Source organism: Sapajus apella, unplaced genomic scaffold (genome assembly GCF_009761245.1).
Source record: "Sapajus apella isolate SASKATOON/1434 unplaced genomic scaffold, GSC_monkey_1.0 scaffold42, whole genome shotgun sequence".
Classification (NCBI taxonomy): Eukaryota; Metazoa; Chordata; class Mammalia; order Primates; family Cebidae; genus Sapajus; species Sapajus apella.
In genome coordinates this window covers 14,778,174-14,790,568 of record NW_022436982.1, presented here as the reverse complement: position 1 = coordinate 14,790,568, position 12,395 = coordinate 14,778,174, and the positions used below count along the sequence as shown (strand labels likewise).

Genomic DNA, 12,395 nt, shown 5'->3' with positions numbered 1-12,395 from the left:
ACGATAGACTGGATAGGGAAAATGTGGCACATATACACCATGGAATATTATGCAGCCATCAAAAACGATGAGTTTGGGTCCTTTGTAGGGACATGGATGAACCTGGAAACCATCATTCTCAGCAAACTGACAGAAGAGCAGAAGATCAAACACCGCATGTTCTCACTCATAGGCGGGTGTTGAACAATGAGAACACATGGACACAGGGAAGGGAGCACTACACACTGGGGTCAGTTGTGGGGAAATAGGGGAGGGAGGGTGGGGGGTGGGAAGCTGGGGAGAGATAGCAAGGGAAGAAATGTCAGATGTAGGTGATGGGGAAGAAGGCAGCAAATCACACTGCCATGTGTGTTCCTATGCAACAATTTTGCATGTTCTTCACATGTACCCCAAAACCTAAAATGCAATAAAATAAATAAATGGGATTAAAAAAAAAAAAAAGTAATTTGCTGGGGAGAAGTAGGGAGAACCTCTCTTTAAATACTACAAACAGACCTCCTCCATCCTTGCCAACCCCCAAGACAAGCAAGGAGCATTTTCCACTTCCAGACCTCTCCCTGCACCTAGGGCAAGGTGGAAGAAAGGGAACTAAACTGAAAGGCAGCTGCTCTGAAGAGCCTCTCCCTATACTAAGATTCATAAACCTACGGGGGCCGTAAAGACCGTGTAGAGGAGAGGTGAGTCTGCCACTGGATATGTCCTATCAGAGTCCCTCATTTCCTCCACCAATGGTAGAAAGTGCTTTTTACAGCTTCATTCCTCTATCCCACCTGCTCAATGTCTGTGGTGCCTTATTTCTGGTCTCCTTGTAAACACAGGATAAAAAAGGAGAAGAATGCGTTCAGTAGAGGCAAGAGTGCCCCCAATACCCTGCCCATGATCATGCACCTGGTTGTATGGACTCCTTTGTAAAGCACCTGTGTGGTGCCTGCTGTGAGAGGGTAATTGGCAAAGAAAAAGACCAACAGATCCCTGCCTGTTGGAGCTTACAGCCTGGCCATTAAAAGAAGCATTAAAAGTGCATAATGAATGACAAGGCAGGGGAGTACAAGGTGCCTATACAGCATCCAATCTGACATGGGGGAAGGGCTGGGAATGTGATCTTTCAGCTGCTAGCTAAAGGGTAAGTGCTAGATCAAGGAAGCAAAAGGATTCTATATAGAAGGCATCACATGTGCTAAACAAATGCCCTAAAGCAGAAAAGAAAGGAAGAAGGCACCTGAAAGAAGGCCCTGGGGCTGGAGCAGAGGCGCTCAGAAAGAAGACACCAGGATCTCCCAAGGCATCAGAGGAGGCAGTAAAGGTTTGGGTTTTTATCGTCATAGGATCAAATGATTTGAAAAAATAATGATTTTATCAAATGATTTTTTGAGGAGTTTTAAGCAAAGGAGAAGTCAGATCAGATTGCCATGTTTAGAAGACCTCTCTGCTCCCTTTCTGTGGCAAATGGGTAAGAGTTGACAAGACGGGAGATATGCTCAGGTGTGCGCCCAGGTGTAGACATGGAAAAAACAGGATTAGGGCTTTGCCAGGAGGCAATAGCAAAGGGGCAGGAGAGAGAAAGAGTCTCAGCCATCAGTAGGAAATGGGGTCCAAAGATAGCCCACCGAGTAGACTTCATGGGGACAGACTGACACAGGAGGGTCTGGTGGTAAGAGGGAGGGCTGAGGCATCAATGGACTGGAGGGCCAACAGGGCTAAGGACTGCCATGGAGGGAGGAGATCAGAGGACAAGTCTGAGGATAAGATGTGCACAAAGGCTTCAGAGGTGGGACCATTTCAGGGTATGATAACATGCAGAATGTGGCTTGACAAAAGGTAGCTATGCGGGAGTGTTAGAGAAGGAAGCTGAAGAAAATAAAAGGGCAGAGCCCAGGTTGCTGAAAAGGCCCGTGCTAATCCAGTCCTCAGTTCCTAGAACAATCAGAGAAACTCAACCATGCACAGGGTCCCCCAGGATGACAGAATTAGAGGCCCTTCCAGGAGCTCATAGCCCTCCAACTTTCCTACTTCCACTGCCAAGTTCACCCTAAATGCTTGGCTTGACTAAATAAAAGCAGCCCTCTTCACAGCCATTTAGAGGTCCATGAACTGTTTAGCACATCCGCCTAGGGCAACGGTGGGTATCACAAACATGAGTTATTGATTACAAACCTGGCCTCCAGGCTCACGGTCTCAGTCTTTGCAGCTGAGCTCCACAGAGTGGCTGTCTGCTTGCACAACACAAATGACCGTATCTTGTGTCTCCACTAGGCTAGAAAGTCAAGGGCAGGCCATTATGCTTCCTTCAGCTTCTAGGGTCACACCTCATAGGTAATATTAATAGATACTCAATAAAGAAAGAAGCAATCCTGTTTATATAAAGTTCAAAACTGGCAAAACTAATTTAAGGTATTAAAAGTTAACATAATGGTTACATTCTGGTTGGGGAAGGTGACAGAAATGGAGTAGTAATGTTATATTTCTTGATCTGGGTACTATTTATATGGATGTGTCCAGTGAAAATTCATTGATCTGTGTAATTATGATTTAAATACTTTTCTATATGTATGTTACATTTTGATCTATTTTTTAAACAGGTGAATGAATCAATCAGTGGTAGAAACTAACTTAGCTTGAACTTGAAATGTTTCCCCCCAATATAGGATTCAAACTGCATGCTAAGGCAGGGGTTGGCAGATATTTTGTTCAAGGGCCAGATATTAAGTGTCTTATGCCTCACAGACTATAGTGCCTCTGTCACAATTATTCAACTTTGCCACTAGAGTGTAAAAAACAGCCATAGATATTGTGTAGATGAGTAAATATGGCTGTGTTCCAATAAAACAGGAATACTGAACTTGGAATTTATATCATTTTCACAGTCTTCAAACAATATCCTTTTGATTTTTTTTTTCAATTATTAAAAAATATTTAAACATTCTTAGCTCTCCAACCATACAAAAACAGGCTGCTGGCCAGATCTGCCTGCAGGAAGTAGTCTGCCAACTCTTGCACTAAAGGGGTATGCACATAAAACACATTTCCTGGCCTGCACACAGGCTCAGTCTGTCATTCCCCCAGTCTGCCCCTCTGTGCTCTCCCACCTTTATAAGTAGGCAAACACTCCATCTTGTCACTACATGGATATTTACTGTCCCGAGGTTTGATGGGGTCCACTCGACAGACAGGGTAGTAATTGTAATCTTTCTTATACGTCGTGAGCAAATCCATATTCTCTTCACTTGGGACGAACTGGTCATATTGGTGGACCTTCACTGGTGCCACTTTGTGAGGCCCAAAATCTCTCCTGTAAGGAAGCAAGTGCATGCGGTTGGGGTGCTTGGCTTGCAATAAGGCTGTGTTTTCCTCTCAACCCAACTCTACAAACATTTGCTGAGAAATCATGTTCTACTCTACACACCCCCACACTCCCCGAACTGTTCTTCCTCCTCTATTTCCCACTTTTGAGAAAGGTACCATCAATTTCTTCTCACCTAAGTCAGACACCTGTACACATCCTTGACCTCCTCCCCTCACGGCCCCAGAGTCTGTCATTCACCAGTGCCCCTCCACCCCATTGGTTTTTCTTTCCCCTTGCTTCAGACCCTGACCATTTCTCACTTGGATCAGGTGACAGCCTGCCACCTGAATGTCCTTCTTTATTTCTCTCACTTCTATTCAATCCCCATAATGTGGCCAGAATAAACTCTCCAAATGGAAATCAGATCACTCTCTTTCCCTGATTTTAAAAATCTTCCAGGTAAAATTCAACTTCTCAGCATAGTTTATAAGCTTTCCTGGACCTGGCTCCTGCCTTACTCACCCTTATCTCTCAAGGTCCCCATCCCACCTGAGCATTCTACACTCCAATCACAATGCCACCACTTCTGCACCTGCGCCTTCCAACTTCCTTCCACACAACCCCTTCAGTGTGGAGCTAACTGCTTTTCAGGTGCGGCAGCCACCTTCTCATGTTCCCAAAAGCTTCTCCTGCTAATATTTATCTCCTTCCTCTACTTAGCCTACAGAAAACCCAGAAGAGGGAAACAGTGAAATAAATGGAGACCCTGAGTCCTTCATTTCTCTGCTATCTGGTGTCAGTGCCCCCATTATTTCAAGAAGTATGAAAACAATAGGATCGAAAAAGTATAATGGTCTTCGCTAAACCGGAAGCAGTCCCTCCCCAAAGTATCCCAGATAAAAAGGCCCAGATGCTCCCTGCAACGCCCACCAGGAACCGCCCTAAGGAGCCAGGGCTTAGCTTGGACCTGCATTGCCCTCCATGGCACTCGCAGCTTCCCAACTCTCAGTGCTAGCATTTCCCTCTGAAGGCTGTCTGCTTCACACAACAGACTGTTCTTGCCTGGAACCCATTTATCCAACTGGACAAAGGGAAGGTAGATGTTTCCCTAATGGTGCTTGCCAGAACAGCCCCGTCAAGGGAAGGGGAAGGTTTCCGGACAGGAAAACATTAGGCCCAAACACCAATAAAATCCACTTCCCGGCCAAAATCTGGAGCAGCACTACTGAGCCATGCTTGACTAGCAAAGGTAACACGCTCCGCTGTAACCTGTCTTGTGTAAATTATACACATGATTGTCAGTAAACCCAAACCGGGTCCTGAAAATGCTTGGTGGGATGGGAGGAGGAAGTTAGGAAGCAGGAGAATTAGTCTCTCTAGGGCTCTAAGGAGGAAATGGGAGATGCTTCAGTTGAACTCCCCTAACACCCTCTAGGTAGATTTAAAAACATATCATAGCAGCGGTTATAGGACGTTCAGCTTGGGCTCCCTTCCTAGAGGCCCTGCTGTTAGCCTGAAGTGTCTGGAAGCTGACGGTGTATATCGGTGCTTATAGAGGGAACAGACTGAACAAGAAACCAAGGGTTAGCTTCCACATCTACTCTTCTCCGTGAACAAGTACTACACCCTGGTGTCTGTCTCTTTAGCACTAAACCAGATGCAGCAGGAAACTAAGACGGTAAAGCCTTAGGCTGCAAAGACAAATGAAAATGCCCAAAAAGCTCCATCTGAAAACCAGCTGAGTGGAAAGGGACTCTTGGTCAGAAAGTATACATTCTAAAGGGAGTACTCCCAAAGAAGTTGAGCTCTCCTCACTCCCAGAAGAGTGGGACAGATTTGAAGGCCACCAGAGACCACACATTCCTAAACCTTCATAAAGGCGTGTGTTCAGTGATGGCTCCCTAATCCTGCACCCTATTCATTTCCAAGGAGCATCAAGAAGTACCAAGGGCAAGCAATGAGGAACAAAGCTGGGTTCCTGAGCTGCCACACTGAGCCCAGCCAACCTCAAAGCACCTGGGAATGATTTCCAGTTGTGAGCCTGCCGCTATTGGGGACCCTGCACCCAGAGGCCATGGCAGCCTCTTCTGTAGTTACTCTGACCAAGAGGACCAGCTTCCTCTCAGGGATGCCGCAAGAACCTCCCTTCAAAGGCTGCCAGGCTCTTGGTAACTAAAGCACACCTACTGCCTATCTCCCATGCCTTCTACTGGAAAAGAGCAGACAAATGCCCAAAACCAAATTCACCAGTTCATGGACTATCCTGAAATTAGTTTCCCAAAGACAAAAGCCAATCACCTTCTCCAGTACAAAATGTAAGTTCCTTTGTAAGTGTTCCTCTGTGGTTTAATTTATTGATCAGTTATAACTAAGGCAAATGATTACGGGCAGTAGAGGGAGGCGGTATCTACTTCTGAAGAGAAGAAAAATTTTTGAGTTTTATAACCTACCCATAGTTACTGTGGCTTAGGAGTGAATTTAATCTGAATTTATGTGTTTCCTCATTATGTTTTTATGTTGAGAACATTCACTGAAACCTGTCATTAACCACAACGTAACTGCACGTCCCCAATCACACATAATCTTACAGCCTTTAAATTCATGTAAAAGAAAAGACTATATTTTAGTCTTCCCCAAAATTGCTCAAATTAACTAGCTTTTCTTTTTAAGAACACTGGATCTCTTCTCTCTTTCTGTGGTTCATTTTTCTGTGCACATGTGACATGAACCAAGAAAAGGAAACTGGTCACAGATATAAGTTTCTTTTAGGTAAGTAGCTATAAAAGTTATAGAGTAGGGAAGGCCAAGAGTTAAACTCAGAGTTAAGTAAAAGTTGGAGTGATCCTGCTGGGAAAGTCGTAACAACTTGACTTCAAATTATTTAGCAAACCTGGAGAAAGGAGTTTGACAAGACTCTGACAAAAGGAAAGAGGAAATGACGTAACAGCGAACTAGGTGCCTGAGCCTGGCAGTGGGAAATGAAGATTTTCACCATGACAAGAGGTCCATACAACACTTTTTTTAAACCTATTTTTAATGCTTATTTATACAAACTTCAAGATTTGTTAGTATGTCCAAGTTATCAATTATATTAAGATGGAATCCATCTTAAAACGAGTTCCTCCTCTTGCCCAGAGCCAATCTCTTTCACCCCTGCCCTCTTTCTTGGGAACCTCATCTGTAAACCATCTCCTCGACTGTGATTTTTCCTCTTCCTCACTACTGTCTCCTTTCTCCACTGAGTGTTATCTCCGATCTCCAAAGGTAAAGAGTAAAATAAGACAGTCCTCACTGGGCTCCATTCCCCGCCAGTTTTCCCTTCTCTCTTTCAGAAAGCGTGGTCTACAAGCACAGACTTGCTTTCCTCTCCTCATGTCTCACCAATCAGATCTGATTCCCCTCACCCTTGAAACTTCAAGTATCACCTTGTTTTCCAGACCCAATCACTGCTTCTCATCCTTCTCCCACTGTGCTTTTTCATAGTATCCATCCTCTCAATTTTTCAATACTCTCTCCCTTGACTTCTGTGATACTACTCCTCGTGATCTGTTCTCTATCTCCTCTATGAGGTTCTGCTCTTTGTCAGTTGATTTGATTGACTTCATTACTTCTACATATAATTATCAAATTTTCCAAGGTCAAAAGGCACCCACACGTCTAAAGAAACTGTTCTGCCATCCTAGGCACCTTGGGGAGTCCATCCCAATGTGCTGCAAAAGATCCTTGGCTGAATCACAGGGCTTGATTCATGCCCCCAATCCTTATGGGACACAGAGTCCTTCTTACCCTCACTGTAACAGATGGGATTCCAAGCCCATGCACTCCAGGATCCAAGTTACACAGCACCTGTCTTCTCCTCTGCCATCTGAGCCCTCAACTCCCACTAGGGCTGAGGCAAACATCTGTCACCACTTCATATAAACTCCAGACAAAATATTTCAAACAACTTGAAAGATCTAAAGAGGTGGATTCTGGGGAGGGCCAACAGGTGGAAGCAGAAAATGGCACTGTGTGAGGCTTTGCTGATTATTTTCCATTAACTATGTAAGATTCAAAGCTTCCAGCCTGAAGGTCAGCTCCAGTCTGTGTCAGGCAGGGCAGCTAAAAGATGAATCTTTCTTGATTATCTTTTATTGACTATAAAACCAGAGGACTAAGTTTGAGGCAACCACAGATGCTGGAAAATGACGAAAGAAACCTGAAAATGAGAGAGCAAAAGACAGGAAGCCCTAAATTCTGTACATAAACTGGGCCAAAATCTCTGCATGACCTCACATATATGGGGCAGATTTCAAGCTAAGGAACTCAAATGAGATTGGAGCTGCCACCCAAGACACAGAGTTTGCATTTTGAACAATCAAATTACCTACCTGCCAAAGATAAAAACACTCTTCAGAGGAATGCAAACAAGGATCTAAGGTGTCCACAACATAACAACATTCTCTCTGTATAAAAATCAACCCAAAATCTGACCGATGCTAAAAAAAAAAAAAAAAAAAAAAAGACAATTATGGAGACCAACTCCAAGCAGACCAGACATTTGCAATTAGCAGACAAAAATTTTACAGCGTTTGAAACCATGCTCAACAAGGAAAGCAACGTAAGGTCATAATAAAATAAAAGACAGGAAATCAGGGAAGAGAAGTAGAAACTGTATTAAAAAGGATCAAATGCAAATTATAAAACTGCAAAATATGTGAAACAGAACATTCAATGGATGGGCTTAATCACCAAATGGAGATAAGGGAGAAAAACTTGGTGAAGTGAAAACCAGATTAACAGAAATTCTCCAATCTGAAGAACAGAGAAGGAAAAGAAAAGATTGGGGGGAATAATGAACAGAGCATCAGGGAAAGAAAAATTGCTGGAAGAAATAATGAACAAAATGTCTGCAAATTTAATCAGAAATACATTATAGACAATTCAAAGGCTCTGAGATTACCTAAGCAAGTCCAGTGCTGAGAACTCTATCTGCACTGTGTTCACGCTAATTCTCAGGCCCAGGCTATGGAGGCTAAGTATACCCCAGTGGTACAGCTCTGAGTAAGAGACTCAAGTATGTATTTGAATAAAAATATATATGTAATTCAATAGGCAGTACAAGAGTCAAGCCTGCTACCAACTTTCTTGCTTCTTTCCTGACCTTTAGAAAGGATACCAAATGCCTTTTCTCTCTTAGCTCTTCCCTCCCTTACTCTCCTTGTTTACCAAGGAGTCTTGTCACTAAGTCATAGCATTGATGCTGCCAATTCCCTGCCCTCTGCCTTTCAGCCACACCCATCAAATCTGAACTCAATTCTGTCTCCTCACTCTGTGCCGCCATTCCACTCTACCCATGGTCCCTCTCCCTTTAGGATAAAGATCTAACGGCACTGAAGACTCACCTTTTTCTTCCAATGCTTTTCATTTTGCCCATCTTTAGGAGCTGGCTTAGCTAACAGAATGTCTCAAATTGGGATCCAAGTGTTTTACATGGTGACATGCCTATGGGGAAATGAGGCTTGAAGTGCAAACCTCTTATTCATAAATTGATCTCAGGTCTATCTGAACTAAAGGCAGATTCTACACCAGAGAATTATCAAGGACTGCAAGAAACCATTTCACACTAAGAGTGGTTGGAAATCACAAGCATTCCCCTCATGGCACCTGCTGTAAATCCCCAAGATTTATGGCCAGTAAGAGTTGTGTGCAGCTGTAATCATGCCTCATGCTGGGATGATAACCTTTCCAGAAACCAGGTGTTTTTTTTGTGTCTGGGCTTAATCACCAAACCCAGCCAAGCCCTGGACCACATGACTTTTTCATTCAGCAGGTGGGAGCCCTATATCCAACCTCAGAAACTAAGCAGAGTCAATGTTTAGATACAGAAGTGAGTGGGATGTTCCAGTAATAAGTCTTAAGAGTAGAAGGGTGACGATCCGTGCAGACACAGGGGTGTGCAGACACTGGGCGGATGCATCCCTTCCCCTGTAAGCCTCCAGGGGAACACCCAGATACTAGCGTCCCTACATTTCCTGACAGTGGCATAATTCTGTTCTCAGTCTATGAAAACTAGTGCCCAGTATGGCAGGCACAGGGTTGAGAATTAATGAAATTGTGGTAGAAAGGAGAACATAGATGTCTTCTGCTCATTTTCTCCTTACTTCTCTTTTTAGGACAGGAAATAAAAAGAATTTCGTATCTGCTCTTTTTCTTCCCCCATGGATAACCCTGATCCTGCCACTTTTTTCTTTTTAAGGCCTTTATGTTCATTAATGGCTTATTTTGGAAATTCTTTCAGAATCTGCTTTCCTCTGCTTTAGCCACACTTGATGTACATGATATATATCGTTACTCCGGCTCTGGCAGGGGCAGAGGAGCCTTCTGGGTGATATGTTTATTGTTGTAAGTGACACAAGGCAAGGATAGTTTAGGACAGGTCAGAGTGTAAGTTTTTGTTTTGCGAAGCACCATCAGGAGGAGGCAGGGCATGGAGTTGCATCTGGGGGCCTCAAAGCTAGGTGTTGGGACAGGACTTTAGCCCCTGACCAAGGGTTTGTCCTCATTCTCCTAAGCTTGTGGGCAACTAACAAAGCAACCCACAACAACAAACTTTTAAAGCATCCTTGTCTGTACTTTCAGGATAGGAAATATATCAATGCCTGAAGCCAACTAGACATTTCACAAAGTGTTTATTTCCTGCAAACTGGAAATTGAAAGATAAAAAGACCCATACCTGGAGACTGAACATGATATTTGCAAGCCACATTTCAGTGCTACTCTTACCCTTTCCTACCAGTTACATGTCTCTTGTACATGTGCTTAGGACTCTTACTTGGTGTTGACCAGGGTTTCATAAAAGAAAAGCAATGCTCAGAAACGGTTCACGCTTCTCATTATGGTCTTTAGACTCTCAGAGACAAAGAATACTGTTTTCCTGGCAAAAAGAAGCCCAAACTTTAGGGTTTATAGTCTTTAATAAGTCATAGGTTGAGAAAAACAGCTGCATAAATTATAATTTTTTAATATATCAGGACCCAGAAACACTGTGCTTAAACCAAATCATTTAAGATAAATGCTTAGAATAAACGTAATCATCTGGCCTTGGCAATACAGCAAATTCTTGTTTCTACAAAAAGTTTAAAAAGTAGTTGGACATCATGGCCCATGCCTGTAATCCCAGCTACTAGGAAACTGAGGCAGGAGGATCACTTGAGCCCACAAATTCGAGGCTGCAGTCAGTGAGCTATGATCACATCATTGCACTCTAGCCATGGCTACAGATGGAGACCTTGGTTTTTTTTCCAAAAAAAGAAAAACAACAACAACAACAACAAAGTGGTCTGATACAAATCAAGCATGAGACAAGGCCCTCATTCTCAAGCTCCTGCACAGTGGCTCCCACGAAGCTCAGGAATCCTTTGGCTTTACTTCCCCCATTGTGGGTGCTCCTGTCCCAACACCCGGACATGGACTGCCCATGGATCTAGAGGATAGCAGTGTTGTGTACAGAGGAGAACCTCCAACTCACAATCTCAACAGATGTTTCCAGTCCTATTCTGGAGAACACCTGAAGGCAGAATGAGTTATAATGGTTCTGCTTCTCCCAGGCCATCTGGGGCCTTTATTAGCACAAAATTACGAGGCAAAAGGGCAGCAATAGGAAGAAAAGTCACCAGGTCTTGGGCACCAATGTGAAAGCATTGTGCTGGAACACTTAACATTCACCAGCATCTCCACCTCACAGCAACCCTGCCCTTCAGGGATGAGAGCATATCAGTCTTTCAGGTCTCAGCTGAGGACAAAACTATACAAAACTATACTAAAATCTGAGACTGCCCAATCACACTCAAAGATGTTTCTGATCTACTAGACCACCAGTCACAGGTCACTAACTAAGCTGCCCATGGCAGATTCTGTGAGAGCCTTGCCTATAGAACAACCCTGAACTGAGAATTTTTCTGCACCGCCTCAGAGCAAAGACTTCTGCAATACTGACATACTGAGCCATGTGGCTCAGCCACTGCACAGACCTAGAGCTAAACAATCTGAGTTTGGGAGTCAAGAATAATTTAAAAGGAAAAAAAATTATTTCTTCCTATTTCTTAAAGAACATTCAGGAGAACCCCAATTCAAAATCTACAGCATAATTTTAAGAAAAAAAAAAAACCTCACTTTTTCTCTATTGTCAAGTTCTCTTTCACCACCCCCACCCTCAACCTACCCAGGCTGGCCTGGAGCTTTTCATGTAACAAAGCCCAAAACTTGCTTTTCGGCAACATCCCCCACTCTTTCCGTCAAGTAAATATTTTTCTTAACCTCCAATCCTTTATTATATCAATGCAGCCTTCCCCCAAGAATCCTTTCTCTTTAACAGAGGATTTGGGAAAAACTGAGAAGGCTCATAAATGCAAGATTTTCTTTCCAAGATATAGTACATTAAGGCATTAATAGCATATGTCGATACTGTACATTAATGCATTAGCACTGTACTTTATTACATTAATATTATACATTAAGCACTGCATGTTTCTACATTAGTGTTGTATGCACCTGCATATATTAATACTGTTTGCCCTCACCTTGATGTAGTCAGGCCTTCCATTGGTACAGACCCTTTCTGGTACTCCCGCCTTGGCTTGAAGGACTCTCTGGGCAAGTAAGAGTGATAGAGAGGGTAGTTCTCGGTATATTCGGAGAGAAGACATGGTTTCTCTGTTTGATCATAAATCTTGGTAGGGAGATGTGGACAGTGATGCCGCCTGCAAAAGACACAGAGTTAGCTTGGTTACCTTCTTGGGGGGAATACATCCAGTTTGATAAGAGTACTCTGCCAAATGTGACTCAGACCGTAAAATCATATGACAGCCAACACTGAAAACCAGAATTCAACCCTTGCTTTTTTCCAGTAAACTACGTGAAGTGGCCAGAAAATAAAGGTGGTCTGTAACTACAATTGGTTAATAAAAATTCCTTGGATCACAGAATTACACAAAAGCATGAATTACACACAAGCTGTTACACATGTCACATCGCTTGTGTAAGCATGGAAATATTTCTATACTATAATAGAGAAATAGCTGTGTCCCAAGCACTCCAAGTGCCACCCAGCTGCCCCAGGTCCTCCCCTGTG

At 43.4% G+C, this 12,395-nt stretch overlaps 1 protein-coding gene across 1 annotated transcript in view; it reads right to left on the bottom strand.

Annotated features, from left to right (window-relative positions):
* SAXO1 (stabilizer of axonemal microtubules 1) overlaps positions 1-12,024 on the bottom strand; it is a 30,174-nt gene extending 18,150 nt beyond the window's left edge. The window contains exons 1-2 of the mRNA XM_032300110.1: positions 11,845-12,024; positions 3,087-3,289 (exon numbers count right to left, since the gene is read on the bottom strand). Of these exons, the coding sequence (XP_032156001.1) occupies positions 3,087-3,289; positions 11,845-11,867 (226 nt within the window). The 5' untranslated portion in view covers positions 11,868-12,024. The remainder of the gene's footprint in view (positions 1-3,086; positions 3,290-11,844) is intronic.
* Between the last annotated feature and the right edge of the window lie 371 nt (positions 12,025-12,395).